This window comes from Sciurus vulgaris (genome assembly GCF_902686455.1).
Source record: "Sciurus vulgaris genome assembly, chromosome: 16".
Lineage (NCBI taxonomy): Eukaryota > Metazoa > Chordata > Mammalia > Rodentia > Sciuridae > Sciurus > Sciurus vulgaris.
The window spans coordinates 20,247,569-20,268,949 of NC_136477.1; the positions used below are offsets into that span (position 1 = coordinate 20,247,569).

The 21,381-nt window shown below is 59.2% G+C and overlaps 1 protein-coding gene across 7 annotated transcripts; it reads left to right on the plus strand.

Moving 5' to 3' along the window:
- The first annotated feature begins 59 nt into the window (after positions 1-59).
- On the plus strand, positions 60-21,181 carry ALS2CL (ALS2 C-terminal like). Of its 7 annotated transcripts, none has more exons than XM_079115395.1 (27): positions 60-536; positions 2,835-2,940; positions 3,922-4,050; positions 4,736-4,934; positions 5,224-5,289; positions 5,691-5,856; positions 6,365-6,496; positions 7,134-7,253; positions 8,656-8,714; positions 8,850-8,916; positions 9,125-9,321; positions 10,448-10,513; positions 10,723-10,821; positions 10,922-11,083; positions 11,754-11,865; positions 12,667-12,744; positions 13,498-13,628; positions 14,820-14,993; positions 15,096-15,192; positions 15,365-15,522; positions 16,061-16,126; positions 16,985-17,158; positions 17,985-18,027; positions 18,688-18,749; positions 18,856-19,005; positions 19,306-19,402; positions 19,759-21,181. In XM_079115395.1, the coding sequence occupies exons 3-27, from the start codon at positions 3,948-3,950 to the stop codon at positions 19,837-19,839; spliced, it is 2,859 nt and encodes a 952-aa protein (XP_078971521.1). In that variant the 5' UTR covers positions 60-536; positions 2,835-2,940; positions 3,922-3,947; the 3' UTR covers positions 19,840-21,181. The 7 variants fall into 7 exon arrangements, with proteins under 7 accessions (XP_078971521.1, XP_078971520.1, XP_078971522.1 ...); XM_079115398.1 differs by lacking the exon at positions 60-536 and adding an exon at positions 1,201-1,218; XM_079115394.1 differs by lacking the exon at positions 2,835-2,940 and having other exon boundaries at positions 62-536.
- The last annotated feature ends 200 nt before the right edge of the window (positions 21,182-21,381 follow it).

Genomic DNA, 21,381 nt, shown 5'->3' on the forward strand with positions numbered 1-21,381 from the left:
CCTTCCCCACGGTCTCAGACCGGGAGTAGCCCAGGGTGCCGCGGGACCATCTCGGTTGACCCTTCCCTTGGCGCAGAGTTTCACGAATCCACCCAGTGTTCCTCTTGGGGCGGCCCTGGGGACTCAGAGCGGGTCAACAAGGTCACTGGGCTGTAAACCGGACGCAGAGAACCAGAATCGGGGGGCTAGGAATCCGTTGCCACCTCCGGAACTCTGCCGGCCGCCCTCGGAGCTTCTCGGGGAGGCGAGGCGAGGCGGGAGAGGCGGGCCAGGGTGTGGACGTGGGGTGCGAGCGGGGCGGGCGCGAGGGCCAGAGCGGAGCGCCACCTCGGTCGGCGCCGCATCGGGGCAGCCTTCCGAGCCCGGCGGTCGCCAGAGCGAGAGCAGGGAGAGACCCCGGGCGCCGGTCGTTGGGACGCCGGCCCCGCCTCCCCGCGAGCCCCACCCCCAGCCACTCCCCGGGCGGGGCGGGGCGGCGGGCGGCGTGCGGGCGGCGAGGAGCTGCGCGGGTTCTCCCGGGGCGCCCGCCCCGCCAGGTAAGGGCGCGGGTCTGCGGGTCGGGGTGGGGGGCCCTCGTCCCCCCTGGCCTCAGCGTCGCGGCCCCTGCACGACTCTGGCTCCATCCAAGTTTGTCGGAAGAGCCTCCCAAACTCACCCCGACCTCGGCCCTCGCGGGGTCCTGGAGATGTCCTACCTGCCCCATGGCCACCCACCTTGGTTTAAGGACTGCGCGGGGACAGCCCCAGGGGGGCGAGCACAGCACGAGCACAGTGTCCAGGGCCCTGGCCAGGACCGTGTTGCAGGAGGCTGCCAGGAGGAGGTGATACTTGGCTGTCCCGGGCCAAAGGGCCTGACGGAGAAGCCGAGATGGTGGCGTTGCCCGCCTGGGAACGGTGTATTCAAATGCATAACGACTGGAACAGAATCGAGAAACTCCGGTGACTTGAGTGTGCTGGGGCAGGCAGAATAAGGAGAGTTGGACTGCAGAGCTGGGGAGGCGTCTAGAGCAAAAGCATGGAGCAGAGGGCAGAGGACAGGTGCTGCTGGGAGAGGAGTGGGTGGAGACTGTGAGTGTCAGGTGTGACAGCTCCTCGTACTTTCCTTGGACAGACGCCTTCCTTACTGGGCTTGCTGGTTGATTAAGGGGCCTCCAGGCCAACCCAGGAAAAGGCCTGCCTGTGCAAAACAGCCTGCCTGTCCAGACCAGGAAATACCAAAGTGAGTGCCGTGACAGGGTGCGGCTGAGGGGCCTGAGGAGGCCAACCTGGGAGAGGACAGGGGAGCCCCAAGGACCCTGCTTGGAAGCAGGCTGGTGAGCATAGAGGCCAGGTATGCAGGGAGAGAGCCACAGGGGCAGCAGCTGACTCACCTGTGCACGCCAGAACTGGCCAGTTTTGTCCTCACTCCACCCCTTCAAGTCTCCTGGGGAAGAGCCACCAGGCTGGGCCTGCCAGGAACTCACTGTGTGCCTTGGATGAGTCACCCAGCCTCTCTGAGCCACCTAGCTTGGGTGAGCCTGGTGGGGTGGGGATCAGAGACCTGGGTCTGAGCCTTGTAAGTGCTCTACAGAGTATCTCTGGACCCTCCCATCCTTCCCGGGCCTCAGTTTCCTTATCTATATATTCTGCATAGCCTACAGCTTAGGAACCTTTGAACTGGAGGGAGTGAGAACGTGAGGAGGCCATGCTCTTGAGCATAAAGGTGTGGAATGGGTGGTAGGGCTATGGCTGGGGAGGGGAACACTCCTGTTGGACCCCCCCTCACGTTAAGTTTTAGCACCTCCTCCCCTGCAGATGCACACACTCATGCACATTCATGCCTGGCCTCACCCCTACTCTCACACCCTCCTTATCACTTCCAGGATAAACCTCAAAACTCCCTACCCTGGGAGTAGGGCCTCTTCCCTAGGAGTCACCACACCAGAATTTCAGCCTCAAATGCAGCTTTCCTCCACCCACCACCTCACCAACCTCCTTCCCTCTGTGTGCTCTGACTCGATTTCCCAGAGGTAGAGATCCATTTGTGGCTACAGGCCTAGAAGGGCCTCCAGAATTAGTGGCTGTCAATTTGAGGCTATAGTGCTTCCTGGTTACTTCAGGGAGTGGGGAGCTGAGGACAGGATCCCCACTCAGTGAAACTCCTCTCCACAGTTTGTAATTTGGAGGGGTGACTAGTTTGGAAAGCTCTGATGTAGACAGATCCCCATTTCATGAAGGGGTTACTGAGTTCTAAAGAGAAGCAGGACTGGGGATAAAATGAGGCATGACTGGGCTGAGAAGCCTCTCCTGGGGGAGCAGCTGAGGCCCAAGTCTTGCCCCAGTGTAGTTTAAGGCTATGGGAATAGACTGTCCATTCCATTCCATCATTTTCTGGAAACATGGGTGATGGTCAGGTTGGTCCAGGACACACTTGTCACATTCTAAAATCCCTGGTTGGGCTCTCCTGGTCTGCCTGAGCTGACCTGGAGCTGCCTGTATCCCTGGGACTGGGCCTGCCACAGAGACCGGCAGAAGTGGTTGCAGCTGGCTGGCTAGTCGCTTCCCCTTCCTGCCTCTCCCTCCTGAAGCCTCACCCTCCCAAAGCAGCAGCAGCAGCAGCAGCAGCAGCAGCAGCAGGAAAGGTGGGGCAGGAATGTCTGGGCCAGGCCCTGGGCCAGAGTTCCGAAGCACCCGCCCAACTCTGCTCCAGAGCCAACTCCCTGGGAGTCCTAGGCTTTGCCAAGGACTGTGACACCCATGGCATCCTTGGAGTTGGTTGGGGAAGGTATGACCTTTCCCATTTGCCCTTTTGGGTCTGCCCATCATTGACTGCCCTGGTGATGTCTTCTGCCCCAGGTCTGCCAAGTCCAAAGCCGTAAGAGGGTCAGGACCAGGGAGAGAGGCAGTCTGAGGATCTTGGGCCAAAAGACCCTCTCCCTTTCCACCCTGGTTATTGAACCAGGTCAGTTGGGCAGATGAACTTTGCTGAGTGAGGGCATCAATGTTTGGTGGGGGAGGGCTTTGTCGTGTGGAGGCCACAGTGTGGCTGTGGGGATTGGTTAAGGCCAGGACCCCCCACTGCCTCTTCCTCCAGTTAGATCACTGCATTCCCCGGTGACCTTCCCTCCATGCAGGAAACCTTCAGACTGAAGCCTATCTACTGGTCTACTCCAGCAACCCCCACCTCTTGCGTGGGACCTACCCAGGAAGCCCAACCTGGTTAGGGGCTTGGAGGGTCTGGGCTCTTCTCCATGCTGACCTTGCTCATTGCTGGGCACCATCTCTGCAACTATCACCAAGTTCATCTCCCCAAGTCTGACTTTGGTTGCACCACTACCTTGTTCTGAGTTCTCCGTGGCTATTCACAGTCAACAGAGGCAAAGTCAAGTTCCTCTGTTGGCCAGTTAGGGTGCTGCTTGGTGGGCCACCCTCAGAGGCTGGACGGTACACCCATGAACCTTTACTCTCATGTTCTCCAGCCTACGTGTTGTGTCTCTCTTCTTCATTTCTTTCCCATCCTTCATGACTCCACAGGAAGCCTCCAGACTCCCCTTGTTCCATCAGATCTCTCCTGGCTTACACAACCTTGTTGGGGGACAGGGAGCCCTGAGCCATGGCCTCAAGGATAAGATTGCATTCCTTTGACAGCCTATCCCTGTTTCTAGAGATGACAGAGTCCCTGCACAGGCTCAATGGAAAGGTGGCTAGGTCAGAGCACCCTGGGCATTTGGGATCCATGGCTGGTGTCTGAGCAGGGGAATGAGCTTGAAGGATAGAAAGGGGTGCTTCCCTTGGCAGTTCCGAGCCCTCTCTCTTACTCCTTCCATCTCCCTCAGCTTGCCCAGCAGAGAATACCAGGGGTCAGTCCAGGAAGCCCTTGAGATGACCTGAGCTTGTGCCAGTCCTGCTCGTTCTATCTGGCTCTGATCTGTGCCTTACCTAGGAGGCCCTGAAACCGGCACCCTGGCCATGTGCAGCCCTGAGGAGGCAGCCCTGCTGCGGCTAGAGGAGGTCCACTCAGCCACCCTTGCCCGAATCAACAGCCTTATCCTCCAGCCTCTGCTCTCAGCCGGTGAGTCTAGGCTCTCCACAGGAAGGGCAAGGGACGTAGGATGGCTCCCAGGGACAAGAGGTCTACCTCGTTGCACCCTCTGAACCACAGCTTTCTCATATGAAGTGGAGTAGTGACTCTTGGTATCTTTTGGTAAAACTGGAGTCATTGCTCCTAGTTCCCACAGGGGCCCTGAGAGGCCAGACCTTAGGTTGAAGCCTGCTTCTGTCTGTGCATAGAGATCAAATTCCTTCTCTCCCAGGGCACAGGCCTGGAGGTGACCCTCTGCCTCTGTTCTCATCTTGTTCCCACCCAAGGTGCCTGCCCTGACGAAAGGCAGATGTCTGGGTTTTACTTCCATCTGAGTCTTACTAGCTAAGGGACCTTGGCAGGTACCTTCCTCTTGGAGCCTCTCTTTTGAAATGGCCCAGGACTGACTCCCGATTCTACAGACTTCACATTATGGATCTGAGGAGTTCAGGGCGAAGAAGCCAGAGACACAGGGAGAATTAGCATATTCAGTTCCCCAAGACTCTCAGGGTTATTGTCAGGATTTTCTTGAATAGTGAAGAGGTAGACACACCCTCCTCACTTCTTGAGGGTGCTCTCTGCTGCTCCAGCCCACCCTTCCCCCATGAGCTCTAGAGAGCACTAATTGGACCGGGCTTGGTCCCCTGCTCACAGCGCGACTGTGCTCCCTTCCCAGATCCAGAGCCTTCAGAGCCCCAGGCCAGAGAATGCCTGCGGCTCCTTCAAGAGCTGCACAGGAGCTCCCAGGAACTGTGGGAGGCGACCGAGGAGAGTCTGCGCTCCCTGTGGGAGAGGCAGCACCACCCGCACTCCATTGGCCTGGAGTCCCTGCTGCTGCTGCGCAGTCCTGACCGTGTCCTGCAGGTCCACATGGAGTAAGACCACCAGGCAGAGCACCCCTGGCACTAAGGCTCACCTGGGGTGGGGCGTTTGCCTGGTGGTGACAGGCTTAGACACTCCAGACATGAACCCTGGGGCTTCACTGAGAGCAAAGACTGTGAGTCAGCTGTCTTGTTGGGTGAGGACTGGAGGTCACCTGTACCTAGAGCCTGGCCCTCAAGACATATCTGCTCTGAGGGTGGAATCTGGGGACTCCAGAAGGGTGAGGATTTGGGGCTGGGGCTGGGGGCTGAGCTTACAGGGTGTGCCCTGTGCCGTCTGCAGGTACATTGAATCCTACACGAGCTGTTTGGTGGTGCAGGCCTTTCAGAAGGTGGCAAAGAGGAAGAGGTGAGCACAAGGCTGCTGCTGCAGGGGAGTGGGTGGGGTGTCCCCATTGCCACAGCAGCAGGTGTCACAGCCCACCTGCCACTAACAAGCCACCCAGTCCACGCTGGAAGAGAGAGGGCTGGTGAGACCAGAAGCAGAATCCAGATGTCCACTTTTGAAAGTGGCCCAGGGGCAGGGAAGGAGGGCATTCCTACTCAGGGTGGATGATTGTCATGGGTAATTCCTTCCTGATCAGAGCTGCTGCTACTGCTACTACTAAACCCAGGAGGGGCACCTCAGGCCCTGAGTTGGTCTGATAGGGTAGAGGTTTGGGGTCTGGGGCTGGCCCTGGTGTCTGGGGGAGTAGTTCTGGCAGGGATGGAGGGAGGGCGAAGGCGGTGTGTGACTCTCCCTATGCACAGTGAGTACTGGCGTGGACAGAGGAAAGCGCTGCGGCAGCTCCTGACGGGCATGAGCTCTGAGTGCTCAGTGGGCACTACGCTGGCCCAAGCCCTCCGTCAGCCCCTTACCCAGCACGTGCAGCAGTACGTGCTCCTCCTGCTGAGCCTCAGGGACACCATCGGAGAGGTGGGCGTCAGGGGGCAGCCTGGGGGGAAGCTGAGGGAGGGGAGAAGCAGAGCCCAGGCTCAGGGGACCCGGATTGCACTCAGGAGCCTGAGTTTAAGAAAAAGACCCAGCTAAGTCTAGGGGGACTGAGGGTCACAACATCGCTCTGGGTCTTTGAGGGAACTTAGCCCTGCTCTGGGGAGGGAATTTGAGGACATGGTTCTGTCCTAGGGAATCTTAGTGGGTCACAGGCCTGCCCTGGGTGTCTGAGGCACATGACCCGGCCCTGGGGGAACCAGAGAGAAGTGCGGATTGGTGTGAGGACACATGACCCCCAGGCCACTCTGGTCCTGACTCCTCTGGAAGTGCCTCTGGAAGTACCCAGTAGAAAAGGAATTGCCAGAGAGGAAAGAGGAATCCTTGCCCTGAGTTCAGGGCTCCTGACCAGCTGGGGTCAGGACAGGACCAGCATGGCCATCACAGGTGGGGAAGGTTCCAACAAGCTTCCTGTACCCTCACTATTTCGCAGCGTCACCCTGCCAAGCAGCTGGTGATGCATGCAGTCACCCTCTTCGGGAACCTACAGTCCTTCATGGGTCAGGCGCTGGACCAGGCTGTGGCCACACAGGCTCTCTGGCACACCCTGAGCAGCCGGCAGAGGGTGAGTTTGAGGCCTGAGGGTTGGTCAGTGAAGGGAGTTCCACGCTGGACCCAAGGACAGGGCTGCTGGGTGGCTTGAGCTGCCCACTGCATGCTTCTTGCCTGTTTCCCAATCTGGAAGGGGGGTTGGTGGTGGAACGGGTGCTGTCAGCCATCCTCATCCATTTGCTGAGCAGCTCCTGGGCTGGCCCTGACTGGCTCTGGAGAGGGGTAGTCAGTGGAATGGAGTCTCCCCAGTGTGTCACCAGTCACACCTCCGTCATAGGCTGCCCCTGCTAGAAGAAGAGACCTTGTGCCCTGAGGGAGTGGCAGATGGGGGCCCAGTGTAGAGCATTAGGACAGGTAGAGGGAACAAGAATAGCTTCAGGGAGGCAGAGATGGAGGGTAGGGTGACAGGGCCTGGCTGTGGGAGAGGACACAGCGAAGCTTCAGGAGAGAGGCCCTGCTGCCCTGCTGGGAGAGCCCAGGAATGACCCCAATCTCAGAGTTCTAGCACCAGCCACTGAGCCCAGGGTCACTCCAGGTCCACAGAAGGAGGCCTCTGGGAGGGGTCTGGGGAGCAGCAGGGAGGTGGCAGGTGGCCAGCAGCATCAGGGCAGGGGTGCCTCAACCTTGCTCCTCCCTCCTCGCCCCACCAGGATGTGCTCTGCACCCCTGCTCACCGACTCCTGCAAGACAGCCAGGATGTCCCTGTGACGGTGACCCCACTGCGGGCTGAGCGTGTGCTGCTCTTTGATGATGCCCTCGTCCTGTTGCAGGTTGGGGTGGGGCTGACCCAAGGTGTCACGGTGGCGTGCTGGGGTCTGGTTGAAAAAGGAATGGGAAAGGGAGGAGCAGCTGAGACTGAGGACACGGACTTGGGAAGGTGGGGAGGGACAGAAAGCCGAGTGCTGAGGAGGGGGCAGTCAGCCAGAGCCAAGGCTCCAGGAGGGGGTTACGGAAAGGCTGCCAAGGTGCATCCAGCGTCATCCCTTCCCCCTCGGGCCCTGGGTTGAGTGCATTCACCTTGGCTTCCCCGTCGGAAAAGTGGTTGTTGTTGAGAATAAGTTTGTCCTATCAGTTCCCTTCATACTCAAATAAGAGAAGATCCCCAGTGGAAGGGCTGAGCTTGCGGTGAGCAGGGGGACTGGGCGAGGAGGCTCCCGGGGAAGAGCCCCACAGAAGGAGCATCCAGGCTCTCGACATTGCAAAAGTCAGAAGGAGCCAGACCTGGGTCCTGGTAATTGTTCCATGGCAGTAACCTTGACCAAACTCAGATTGCCCTTGTGATATCCGTGGCACTGCCCTCAGAAGGTCAGCGTGGACCTCCTCGTGCAGGCAGGGAAGCTGCGGCCTGGGAGAGAGGCTGCTTGCCCAGCGTTGGCCCTGTCTCCTGGAGCCTGCTTTAGGGGTGGCTTCTGACTTAGTTTGCATATTCTTTGGCCCTGACTTCACCTTCTGTGTACCAGAGATGCTGCCCCTAACTGAGCCAGCCCTTTCCTACCCCTGGGCCTTTGCATATGTCATTGTTTCTGTTGGACCTTCTCTTTCCCTGGCCTGGGTCTGCAAACTCCTCTCAGCCCTCATCCCTGGACTCCTGCCCCTTCTTTTTCTGGCCATGGAGCAGTGAGTGGCCTTCCTGGGCCAAGTGGGAGGTCACAGGACAGACTCTTCCCAGAGGAAGGGACTTTCTGTCTAACTCAGTGCTAGAAGGCCTTCCAGGTGGAAGGAAGAGCATGAGCAAAGTTCAACAGTGAGGAGAGTTTAGGGCCAGCTAAGGGCCATGTAATGGTGGCATGGCCCTGATGCTAGGTGTGGAGAGGGTGGTGGCTAGGGCCACAAGAACCTGGAGGGGTCTCTGGGGACTCCCATTAGGCTCAGCAGTGGGTCTCCCACTCCCAGGTTGGAGAACTCAGAGACGTTTCCAGCAGGGGGCTGACGAGGTCCAGGCTGTATTTCCAGACCACTCTAATAGCCACAGGGTGAGGGAGGCTGCTCCTGGGTGTGTGGCCAGGCCCTGAGGTGGGAGAATAAATGGAGGAACTGTCCTGAGAAGGGGAGCAGATTGCGCAGAGAGACTCAGGGCGGGCCTTCTGCACCAAGCACCTGGAGCCACCCAGAGATTCATCTGTAGGGTAGCCTGTGCGGAGGGCAGGTAAGCACCTGTGTATCTTCTTCCAGGGCCACAATGTCCATACCTTTGATCTGAAGCTGCTATGGGTGGATCCTGGGCAGGACAGGTGAGCAGTCCCCTCTGCTGACACCCTGGCCTCCCCCCGCAACTCCCTGACACGTGTCCACACTCCAGGACTTAGGAGCTCCCCCACGTCCTCCTGGACAGAACTGGGGCCTGCTCATCACCTCTGTCTGTCTAGGTGCATGTTCCACCTCCTCACACCAGAAGAAGAGCTCTCCTTTTGTGCCAGGGACCCCCAGAGCCAGGTGAGTTGGGTGAGCTGTGACCTGGGGGAGCTGGGAAGGGGAGGGCCTTTAGATGATCCCCGCCCTGGTCTGGTCCAGTCTCCTGGGTACCTCCAGGGTGGTAGATGGGAGCTTGTTCTGGGTGGAGGGCCACAGGGGATGGGGGTGCAGCCTGGAGCTGCTCCAGAAGCTGTCTCTAAGGGATCACTTGCTTCCCTGTCCCCACCAGGTGGTCTGGCAGTGGAAGGTGACCCAGGCCGTGTGCCAGGCCCTGCGTGGCAAGAAGGACTTCCCGGTGCTGGGGGCGGGCCTGGAGCCAGCAGAGCCTCCTGCCTGCCGCTGCGGATCGTACACCTTCCGTGCTGAGGGCCGGCTCTGCCAGGCCACCTACGAGGGCGAGTGGTTCCGGGGCAGGCCCCATGGCAAGTGAGTGGCTGGCTGTGCTCTGGGCTGGGCCCTGCAGGCTCCTCCGGGGGGCCTGAGGGGCAGCGGGACCTATGTGGACTCAGGGCGGGCCTTCTGCACCAAGCATCTGGAGCCACCCAGAGATTCATCTGTAGGGCAGCCTGTGCTGGGCTCTCTGTCAATGAGTCTGTTCTATTTGTCTCTCCGAGTCTCTCTTAAGTCCTCTTGGGTGGTTCCTGGCCTGCAGTAGGTCTGTGCCAAATAAAGTCTCAATGGTGACATTGGATAGCAAGGGTCAGCTGCCAGGGGCCTGACCCTCAGGGCCTGCAGTTGCCACTGCTTCTTAGGATGATGGGAGAATAATTCTCCTGTCTACACAGTTCTGTCTGGGGGTGACAAAGGGGCCTGACCACCTTCTCACCTCATGAGGACCCTCTGGGGAAGAGTCTTCACCCATTTTATAGGTGCAGAAACTGATGCCCAGGGGTTGCCTTGACTTACCCAAGGTCCCAGGGCAGGTTGAGCCAGGGCCATGTTGAGCCTGACCTTCATCACAGATCTATGTGACCCCACAAGCAGGCAGGCCTTATGGCCCCAACCTGTGTCACCACTGGGGAAGCTTTCCATGTGGGATTGAAGAAGGGACCCAGAGAGAAGAAGGACTTGTAAAACCATACTCTTAAGCATACCCATGGTTTCTAATCCACTACGTACTTCTGAGAGAGCTGAGGGGGCTTATGAACAAAAAGACCCCTCCCACCAAAAGAAAAAAACACCCCACCAAAACCCCATCAGCAGAAAGGAGGAGGATGGTCCACGTCCCACTGACTAGCATTTAGCTTGAACTTGAAGTTCAGCTCAGAGCTTCCTGTTGGTCAGGGGAGAAAGGGAACTAGCTGTTTTCTGGGCTATCCCAGAGTGCAGTGAGGTGAGTTGAGCTGGCGCGGCTGAGCAGGAGTGGAGAGAGCTGCTGGGGTGTTCTGTGCTGCATCTTAGCGCAGAGCCCAGAGGGCCTGGAGGAGGTGGAGTCCAGGCCAAGGGTGATCCAGCGGCTGAGGGGAGGGAAGGCCTCTTCCAGAGCCTGTGACTGAGGCTGTTGAGGAGGGAGCTGGTGGGCCTGATGTCTTGGACCTCCACTGTGTTCCAGGGGAACCCTGAAGTGGCCCAACGGGCGGAATCATGTGGGGAATTTCTGCGAGGGCCTGGAGCAGGGGTAAGGCTGGCTGGGACTGATGCTGGTGTGCATATGGCTGGTGGGGAGTGGCTTCAATCTGAGTGCCCAAACCTTGGAAGAAGAGGGGCGCCGTTCTCCCCATTATCTGAGGAAGCTCCTTGGGGGCAGGGACACCCTGAGTGGCATGGCCTGGCAGTGCCGGGAGGTGGCCTTGGTGCTGACTCCCCCACCCCCAACCACACCCTCAGCTTTGGCATCCACCTGGTGCCCCAGGCCGCCGAGGACAAGTTTGACTGTTACAAGTGCCACTGGCAGGAGGGCAGCATGTGTGGCTACGGCATCTGTGAGTAAGTGGCCCCGGCTGGCGGGGGCGGGTGGGCTGGGGGATGGCCAGGACCCTGGGCCCAGCTCTGCCAGGCAGGTCCAGCTGTGGGTGCTGCTCTCCAGGTACAGCAGCGACGAGGTGTACAAGGGCTACTTCCAGGACGGCCTGCGCCATGGATTTGGGGTGCTTGACTGTGCACCACAGGGGCCCCAGCCCTTCAGGTACACAGGCCACTGGGAGAAGGGCCAGAGGAGCGGCTTCGGCATCCAGGAGGACAGTGACAGGCGAGTGCTCGCAGCGGCCACCCGGTGGGCGGGGCAGAGAAGATCCTTACAGGCTGCCCGCTGGCTCCCATGCTCCTTCCAAGTCCTCCACCTCTGCCCGTTCCCTCAGCTGCGGCTGGGCTCAGACGGAGGGAGCCTGGCCTCCCTGACCACAGGACTCGCCCGCTCGGGCGCCCTCCCCGTGAGAGAGGAACCTCTAGTCTGGTCCCCCTGAAGAATCGAAAGCCCTCCAGGCTCTTTGGGTGGGACAGAGCCCCAGGTCCTTGGCCTGGCATTGAGACCACGCCTACCTGTCTGACCTGACCACTGCCGTGCCTCCCGTGCACCCGCCGCCTTTCTAAACCATGGACTGTCCCCACAGATCTGTTGCACGCTCCTCCCTCTCCAGTTTTGCCTGCGCATAGGCTGCACCCCCACCCCATCTTCCTTCCTGCCACTTCCACCAGCAAGTCTCCCAGGATGCCCTCCCCCAGGCAGGCTTCCTCCCTGCTTCACCCTCTGTTCCTCTTGGGGATCCTGACCTCACCTGCCCCCCAAGTTGAAGTTGAGCGGATTCAGATATGTCACTGCTCCCAAACTGTCCCCCGCCCCTGCCCTCTGCTGGCACAGCACACAGAAGGTGCTCGAAAAGATTCTGGTCCAACTGCCTCCATGCCCCCTCTTCCCCTAGGGGTGAGCGCTACATCGGCATGTGGCGGGCGGACCAGCGCCATGGCCCAGGGGTTGTGGTCACTCAGGCGGGTGTCTGCTACCAGGGCACCTTCCAAGTGGACAAGATGGTGGTGAGTGACCTGCCTGTGTCCCGAGCTCCCGGTAGCCTCAGTAACCCACATTCACAGACCCCTCACTGGACTCCTAGCTCTGGGCTACCTGCCCCCTCTCCATTGTGTGGGATCCTCCAGGGAACCCTGCACGGTGATGTCATTTTCCTAGCATGCGAATGGCAAGTGAGGCTACAGCAGTCAGAGAACCTGCCTCTGTCAGCCCACCGAGCAGCAGGGCTGAGGCTCGAACCCAGGTCCCTGGAGCCTGGGCCCTCGGCTCTCCCCTCCGCCTTGCTGGACCTCATAGGTGCTTGGCGTGGGGTGGGTGCGGCCTGTGGCTGTCCTTGTTATCATGACTTATTTATGTTCCACTGTGTTCTGGAAAGCACTGAAGGAGGCCTATAGAAAAAGGGAGAACAGGCAGGAATAGCGCAAAACGGGGGGTCGAACACCACTGTCCTGTTGTTCCTGACAGCCGCTGTGGTGGGGGCCTGCTCAGCCCTGCAGGCTGGGTCAGCAGGGACCTGGGACAGCACAGCACTTCCTGAGACCCTAGGGGCTTCCTGCAGAGGCTGCTGGGGGTGAGCAGCCAGGTCTGAGAGGCTGTTCAGGGAAACCCAGGATGAGGTCTGTGGGGCTGGGGCACAATAGTCCAAGGGTCAGGGTCCCACTGAGGCACAGTCCTGGGAGAGGGCCACAGAGTTTAGAGCCACTCTCCCGGTGTCAGTGTCTACCTCCCGTCTTTACTGTCCCCTCCCTACTCCCAGTGTCCTGGCCCATCCTTACCCACCCTCCCTGTCCTCCTGCCTTCCTTCCAAGGGCCCGGGCGTCCTCCTCTCTGAAGACGACTCCCTGTACGAGGGCGCCTTCACCAGGGACCTGACGCTCGTGGGCAAGGTGAGGGCCCCCGGGACCTCGCTCCACTCCCTGCCACAGCCCTGGGTGGTGTCCCCTGCCTCTGTCCTAGAGCCCAGAGCTGAGGGTGCAGGCAGAGGGTGGAGCAGGCATGGAGGGCCCTTCCATGGCCTCGACGGGGTGGGCGCAGTGACCCTGCAGTGGAGTTGCCGTTTGATTCTGGGGCAAGCTGAGAGGGGACTGGAGAACTTGCTTCAAGTCCAGAGCATGCTGTGGTCTTCTGGCTGTGTCCCCTCCATGACCCCGAGCTGAGAACTCCTGGCTTCCACCATCACCAGTGCTCTGGGCAGTGTCCCTGGAGACACTGTCCTTTGTATGTTCCTGCCCAGGCTGCCTCAGCCAAAAGGGCCTGTGGGAATGCGGGGGCCCTTTAGGACGAAGACAGGAGGGCACGCCTGGTACATGATGGGTGGAGATGGGTGCTGTGGGGGAGAGCCCCACGCAGCCAGGGTTGGCCCTCCCCAGCCCTACAGTGCGGGTTCTCCCTACTCTTCCCTGTGAGTCCCTTCTCCACCTCTCACCCCTTCCTGTCCTGGGGGAGGGACACAGCTCTTGGTGGGGGCTTCTGCAGAGGTAGAGCATTCAAGCCCCTCAGGAAGGGACAGGTTGAATAGGTGCTGGGAAGGGCCCCTCAGTCTGTAGCCTGTCTGACCCAGATGGACAGGCACGAGTCCTGTCATCACTGGGTGAAAGCTGCGCATACAGACATCCCTGCCTCCCTCTCCTGGCTCTCAGGGCAAGGTGACCTTCCCCAATGGCTTCACCCTGGAGGGCTCATTTAGCAGTGGGACAGGGAAAGGACTCTATACACAGGGCGTGCTGGACACAGCTGCCCTCCCACCGGACCCAAGCAGTACCTGCAAGAGGTAAGAGCCTGCCGGTCTGGCCCACCTGGCCCGGGCCCTCTAGGTTCTGTCTGTACGTGTCTGTTTTCACCCCAAAGGCTCAGCGCTCGGTAGAGGGGCTTAGCCCTTCAGAGAGTTCAGAGAGCTGAAGGCAAACAACCCTCTAGGAGCAAACTCTTGGGATCAAGGGCTGCATGGAGATAACTCCATACACCATAAAACTGGAGAAGAATGTTAATTGTAGGCTTTGCTTTGATCCTCATCTTTTTTCTAGAAAGGGTACAAGACAGTTTACAAACCAAACACACAAGAAAAAAAAATTGAAAGAAATAAAATGGTGAGTTGCTCTTGAAAGAAAGGGATAGATAGATACTACAACAGTAATATTCGAACATTAGCTTGGCTCAGAGTTCCCTGGCAGCCAAGGTGAAGAAGAAAACTTGCTACAAGCCATATTTGTTGGGGGTTGGGGAGACTTTTTTTTTTCCCCCTATAAGGACAGAGTTCTTCCTTGGAAAGCTATAATCCACATAGTGACTTGCTGAGTCTGTTGAGAAAGACTTGGGCATATAAGAAAATTGGTGTGGGTGGAGGTTCTAATGGGCAGAGGTCCGAAGCAGAGGTAGAGGGGGTACAACTGACTAGTTGCCCACCACCCCTGCATGCTGCTTCTCTCTGACAGCAGGAGCAGGGGGTGGACAGCAACCCCTGGCATGCCCCAGCTGGCTGGGTACAGGCACTGGATACTCTGTGTGACACAGGAGGACAGGACTCTGTTAGTCACAGTCCATTAGATGCACACACAGCCAGGCCTCAGCCTGATGGCCAAGGCAGGATCAAGGCAGGATCAAAGCAGGAAGGAACTGGCTGTGGAGGGAGATCGAGCAGGGGAGTCCTGGACTTTGAGCAGTGGTCTATCTTGGGCCAATAACCGCTCTCTGGGCTTGACCTTCAGTGATCCTGATCGCCATCCTTCCAGGATTCTGTGTCCCATCACTTCTCCATGGCAGAGTGCATGCTCTTGTCCCTCTCTTTGTCTCTCTTTCTCTTGGAGCCCGGAGGTCAGCTCCATCTGCATGCTTGGGTCCATCTCCCCTTCCTGGGTCTGTGCCTGGGTCAGGCTGTACCACCCGCCTCCCCAGGGCCTAGACAGGGTTCTGCCCACTTCAGCTCCATCTCTCCCCTGCCTCTCACTGTCTCCCCACATCACAGGCAGCTGGGTCTGGGTGCCTTCCCGGTGGAGAGCCGCTGGCAGGGAGTCTACAGCCCCTTCCGGGACTTTGTGCGCGCTGGCTGCCCTGGGGACCTGCAGGAGGCCCTGCTGGGCTTCCACGTGCAGAGCTCGAGGGAGCTGCGCAAGTCCCAGGAGTACCTGTGCTGCGAGAGGTGAGGGCCCGAGTGCCCGCGTGTGTGCCCACAGGGCAGAGGGCAGGGGAGGCTCCCTGGGGCAGGGCGTGGGTGAGGGACGCTGTGCACGGTGCTGCCCAGGAGCCACCCGGAGGACAGTGCGGGCAGTGTGGAAGACATCCTGGAGGAGCTGCTGCAGCACCGGGAGCCCGAGACCCTGCAGCAGTACCTCAGGAAGGTGAGGGCCCTGGGCTGGGCGGCCCACGGGGAGGCCCGGCTCCCGCTGGGCCCTGCTGGGGAAGGTTCCATTTCTCATGGCAGGGTGCTGACTGGAGGGGACATGGGGGCAGCTGGGCGTGTGGCGCTGCAGCTCTGGGTGCTGAGCGTCCCTTGTCTTTGCACTGGCCCAGGCTCTGAGCAATGTGCGGCACCCCCTGGGAAAGCTCCTCCAGACACTGATGCTGACCTTCCAGGCCTCGTATGCGGGCGTGGGGGCCAACAAGCACCTGCAGGGTCTGGCCCAGGAGGAGGTGAAGCAGCATGCCCAGGAACTCTGGGCCGCCTACAGGTGGGTGAGCTCCAGGGCACGTGGGCCCAGCCACTGGCCTGTGGCCCCAGGGCCTGCTCATCCCTGCAGTGGCTCTTCGGGTGCCCTGATAGCAATGGTGCCTTTACTTCAGGTCTAATCCAGCAAAGAGCCAAGGGGTTAGAGATGACAAGGGCCCTGCTGTGCCCCTCAGCTAGAGTTCAGGCCCACGTGGCCCTGGGCAGCCCTGACCCCAGGGGAGCTCTACTGCCCCTGCTGGCTGAGCCTGAGCCGGGACTCAGGCGCCTTCTCCAGTCCCAGGGTAAGCGGTGAGCCCACCATACGGTGTACCAGGAAGCCCTGGACGCTGCAGTTCCTCTACTGCTGGGGTGCAGGACTCTGGCTGACATTCTCTAGCCACAGCCTAGTGACTGCTGGGGTTTGAGAGGGTGACTCTGCAGGCTCAGTGTCCCTGGTTCTGGAAGATAGCGCCCCTTGCTTTCACCTTGGTGACCGAGAGGGTGGAGCCTCGGTTCTGTGGGTGTGGCAGCCATGCCACGCCCCTCTCGTTGGTTTGCAGGGGTCTGCTGCAGGTTGCCTTACAGCGCAAGGGCCAAGCCCTAGAGGAGGAAGACAAAGAGACAAGGTGACCAGTCCAGGCCACTGCTCCTGGGGCCTCCTTCAGGGGTTGGGGCACTCCTGGGGGGGAAGTGTTGATATTCATGCTATTGATCAAGCAAGCACTTTTTTTTTTTTTTTTTTTTTTTTTTTATTCTTTGTGAATCACGGTGACCTACAACCTTGGTCCTGTGAGCAGCCGGGGATGGGGGATCGCCACACACACCAAACGTGTCTTTGTTTTAAATGTGCCATCCTGGCCCTGTGTCTCTGGCATTTGTGCAGAGGGAGAGCAGCTCCCTCTCCTCCTACACACAGATGGGGATATGGGCCAGGTAGGGCTTAAGCTTAAGGTCATACAGGGCAGGAGTTAGATGGGTCATTAAATCTGTGTCCCCAGGCCCTGGGCAAGCCTTCCAGGACCTTCAGATTCCAGGCCTGGGGATGTTCTTGTTCAGAGAGGCCTATCACTGCATTGCCGGAAGCGTGGGAGGTGGGGTTAGACCTTAGGGAGAACTCCCCGCTCCACCCCTGGAGCCCTGGGAAGCACAGCACACAGAGGCAGCGTGGGCCTTACCTGGAATGGCTGCTGGGAGCTTTACTGCAAGTCTCTTGTCCCCCGAGACCCTGGTTTTGCTTTCAAACACGTAGGGATCAAAATCCTTCCCCACCTTCCCTGTCAGTTCTCAAAATAAAATGAGGGAAGGAGGATCCCACAGATTTGAAAGGGACAAGTGACAGCGACTGAGAAAGGCTTGGAGAGGTTTTCCAGGGGATGTTGAGGCTGGAGGCAGGGACACCAGGGTGGGGTGAAGGGCTGGAACATGGATCTGGCCACTTCCCAGGCCCTACCCCGCTGTCCCCAACCTGTTCCGGTTTCTCCCAGGGACCTCCAGGTGCATGGACTGATGCTGCCCCTCGTGCTGCCCAGCTTCTACTCGGAGCTCTTCACTCTCTACTTGCTTCTCCACGAGAGGGAGGACAGTCTCTACAGCCAGGGCATCGCCAACCTGAGCCTGTTTCCCGACACCAAGCTGCTGGAGTTCCTCGATGTGCAGAAGTGAGCCTCCCTGTGCCACCTTAGCAGACCACGCCTCCTCGACTCTCACTGTCTTCAACAGAAAGTGGGGGTGGGTCAATGGGCTCACCTACTATAAAGTTCTAAGGTTATGCATTCAGGTGTGGCTGGATCTAGGTGCCCAACCACACCATAAAGAGAAGCCCCCTTTCTTTCTCTGGTTTTTCTCTGACTCTCCCTTGTGGTGACAAACACGGCAGTAGCCTCTTGAGGTTCATACCTCGCCCAGCTCAATCCTCCCCATTGTCCAGCAGCTGCAGTCGAACCCTGAGGATCCCTCACTGTCTTGGCTTGGGTCTTGAGCCCTCCACTGAGTGCTGGCTATCAGCGACCAGGCCCGCCTCAGTAGCCACCATGAAGGCTGGGCAAGGTTAACTGCTCTGGGCACTTGGAGAGTGGGGGAGGGGAGCCCCCAAGGGGAAAGTGAGGACTACTCTGGGAGCAGGTCAGCCAGGTGTCTGCCATACCTCAGGGCCTCTCTTCTACCCCACCCCTTGTCCCCTCTAAACAGTCCTTTCTCCTTAGCACCCCTCTGAAACATTGACACCATGAGCAACTAACCCCCAGTCCCCATCGTGGCTTGGCCACATCCCTCCTCCCACTCCTGGTCTCCTGCCTCCAGGAACCGCACTGGCCTCCCCTGGCTTCGAACTCCACACTCATGCCTAGGTGCTCTTGTGGGACCGGTTCCCTTCCTTGGCCTGTACTCAGCCTTCCTGGGGACACTGTGACAGCAGTCGTGCCCTCTGAGCTCAGACCCTGCCCCCATCCTGGCAAAGCCCCCTGTCACTCTTTTTTTCAATTCCAGGCACCTGTGGCCACTCAAGGACCTCAAGCTGACGACCAATCAGGTGAGAGGGCGGGCCCACCACCTGCCTCAGGATGGCTGTGGGCGGCAGAGGAGGATGAGGGAGGAGATAGATGCCAGGCTTCCTGCCTTGTTCCATCTCCCGGGATGACCAGGCTCCAACACGGGCTCTGTCCCTTTCCTGCTGCGTGACCCCCAGCAAGATGCTTGAGCCCTGAGTCTCAATTTCCTCCCATGTAAAGGGAGCCACTTCCGGACCCACCTCGCAGGGTGGGTGTGAGGGTGACAGGCAGGTGAGACAGTTGTTCTCAAAGTGTGTTGCTGACCAGCAGCAGCAGGACCATCTGGAACCTGCTAGAAAAGCAGATTCTTAGACCACCCACACTTGTTGAGTCAGAAACTTCAAAGTCAACCCATGAACCTGTGTTGGAATAAGCCCTTGGACTTGGGAGCCACTGATGTGGACACTTGGGATTGGGGGGGCATCTAGTGACCACTGGCTGCTGTGGTTAGATCTCTACCCCGCTTGATCCTCCCGACCCCCTGGAGCTGTAACCCCATTTGATAGTTGCATAAAGTGAGGTCCACATGGGTCTGAGCTGAAGCAAATGATGGGGAAGGGACTTGGGGCCCCCTGAGCCCCGGGCATGAGGGCGTGTCAGAGCCGGACCCCAACCTCATTTGGTGTCCACTCCCCACACAGAGGTACTCTCTGGTCAGGGACAAGTGCTTCCTGTCTGCCACCGAGTGCCTGCAGAAGATCATGTGAGTCCCTGCCCTGGGGAGGTGGGCAGGGGGCCTGGGAGTGTTGGGGGTCCCCAGCTGGGGCTGAACCCAGGGACCTGGAACTGGAGCCAGCACCCTACTGCAGGACCACGGTGGACCCTCGGGAGAAGCTGGAGGTGCTGGAGAAGACGTATGGGGAAATCGAGACCACCGTGACGCGGGTGCTGGGCCGGGAGCACAAGCTGCCCATGGATGACCTACTGCCCTTGCTCATCTACGTAGTGTCCCGGGCCCGGTGAGTCCCAGCCAACCGGGCGTGTGGTCAGGGGGCGGGACGGATGCAGCAGGCCTCCCACCCTGCCCAAACGGTCTGAAGTCTGAACCCCAGGGTTACTGATGCGCGCTTCTCAGCAGAGATGGGGAAGCTGAGGCCCAGAAAGGGGAGGGTCTTGTGGGTACCAGAGACAGAGTGGGGACCACCTCTGAGGTGTCCAGGCCTCTAGGCCAAGGCTCCTTCCCTTGCTCGGCTGTGCAGTGCCTCGCCATGATGCTGCCTTCTTCTCTCCCTCACTGTCTTGGGGTGGGTGTTCTCCAGAATTCAGCACCTGGGAGCCGAGATCCACCTGATCCGGGACATGATGGACCCTGTCCACATAGGAGGCCTGTATGACTTCCTGCTCACAGCCTTGGAGGTGAGGGACATGGCTGTAGGCTGAGGCAGAAATGCCCTGGCCACTGGGACAGACCGCTTCCTGCCCCAGACACCATCAAGGGGATGAGCTCAGATTTGAAGCTCGTGTGTGTCTCTGTGGAAGGGTCCTCGCAGGTTCCTGCCTTCGTGAGAAAGGGAACAGGACCTCCAGGCCACATCCCCAAGCCCAGTGGGAGAGGAAAGGTCCCACTTCCTTGCAGAGTGTGGCTGAGGGCTGAGTAGGAGACACCTAGTCTGGACCTGGGAGGTGGGTGCACTGGGCTTGGGCCCCAGAGCCCGTGTGTGTGGCTGGGAGCAGGCAGGCCAGTGACCCCAGCCCCGCCTCTCTCTCACCAGTCCTGTTACGAGCACATCCAGAAGGAAGACATGCGGCTGCGCCACCTGCCTGGCCACTGGGACTCCAGGGAGCTCTGGTAGCTCGGCCTTTCCTGGACAAACACCAGCACTGAGAAGGCCACGTGGACTGCCCGCAGGAGCAGGCACTGCTCACCGGCTCCTGAGCACCCAGGGCCAAGAGCAGGATGGGCCCCTGGAGGAGCTCTTGGAGGAGATGGGTGCTTTGTTTTTCCAGGAGAGATGCTGCTGCTTCCTGACTTGAGTGAGGTCAGGGGTGACAGGTGTGGCCCCAGAACTTTTGGTTTTCCTTTGGCCACTAGGCCAGCCTCCAATGACCCCTTAACTTGCAGCAGCTCACAGTCTGGTGTGAGGAGTCACTGGCCTCTCTGACTGAGCCTTGCTCCCAAGTTACTGAGCCTCTCTGGGCCTCGTGTTGCCATCTGTCAAATGGGGGGGTGGACGGTCCATAAAGGCCCTTCCAGCCAACTTGCTGAATTCTGGAGTCCTTTCTGAAGCCAGCCTTTAGTGCACCGAGGTTTTCTCACACCACTGTTGGTCTCGTCCTGCTTCTTCACTCCCCGTTGAAGGACTCCAGGCTGCCAAGGGCTGTTCATCCAGTCTTCACCCCTTAAGTATTCTTCTGGCAACCTGCCTCCTTCCCAGCTCTTCCCAGGGCCAAGCCTCTCAGGGTGTGTGGCAGAAAGGCTCCTGCCCCTTGCCAACTGCTGGGTGGCCTCTGGCAGGTGCTTGCCCTGCTGAGCGTGCAGTCGAGAGGGTGGACTTGGAGTCCCTGAACTGCAGTTGCTCGCCTGTGACGTACATGGCTGTGGAGGGTGGGCAGTAAACCCTCCTGGCTCACCTTACACACTAGCAGACCCCAAGTGGCCTGTGAATTACATGCCCGAGGCCTCTGTTGGTATGTCTGGAAGGAACAGGAGGGTACACGAGACCAGTCTGTGCCCTGACCGATAAGCACCTGGGGCTCGGGCTTCTCGGGAGTTGGGCAGCGTGGACTTTACCTTGTTTCTCATGTGAGACCACCCCACGCAGGAGCTGGACTTGGGGCAGCCTCATCCCTCCCTGCTCTCAGTTTCTCCTCCCCACATCCAGGGGCTTGGATCAGGTGACCTGCAGGGTTTCCCGCTGCCCTAAATGGAGTTAAGTGACAGTGGGCAGTGTGACTGAGCTCTGAAGTGGCCGGAAGGGGTGAAGCATGGGCAGAGGGTGTGCACTTGCAAGGGTTCAGGCTGGGAAGATGAGCGGGCCTAGGGCCTGTGCTGGGCCCTAGGTCATAAACAGCTGGTTCTTGTTCATGACTCCAGGTGTGCATCCCACCAACAAAGCACTGGCCTCAGCCTGTGAAGGAGGGGCTGGAAGCCACCAAGAAAGCCACTTACCCCTGAGGGCAAGGCTCAGCCCCATCAGGGCCTTGGAGATAGGGCAGGATAGGGCAGAGAGAACCAGCTGGCACTGCCACCTCCAGAGGAGCAGGAGAGTCTGGTTCCACTGAATATACCAGCCTAAACAAAGGGCCTGGGGCTCTGGTTCTGCTCGGACCCTGTGGTGTCCCCAAGAAAGTTCCCAGGAAGATGCCTACCCAGGATGGTCGAAACTCACCAGTAC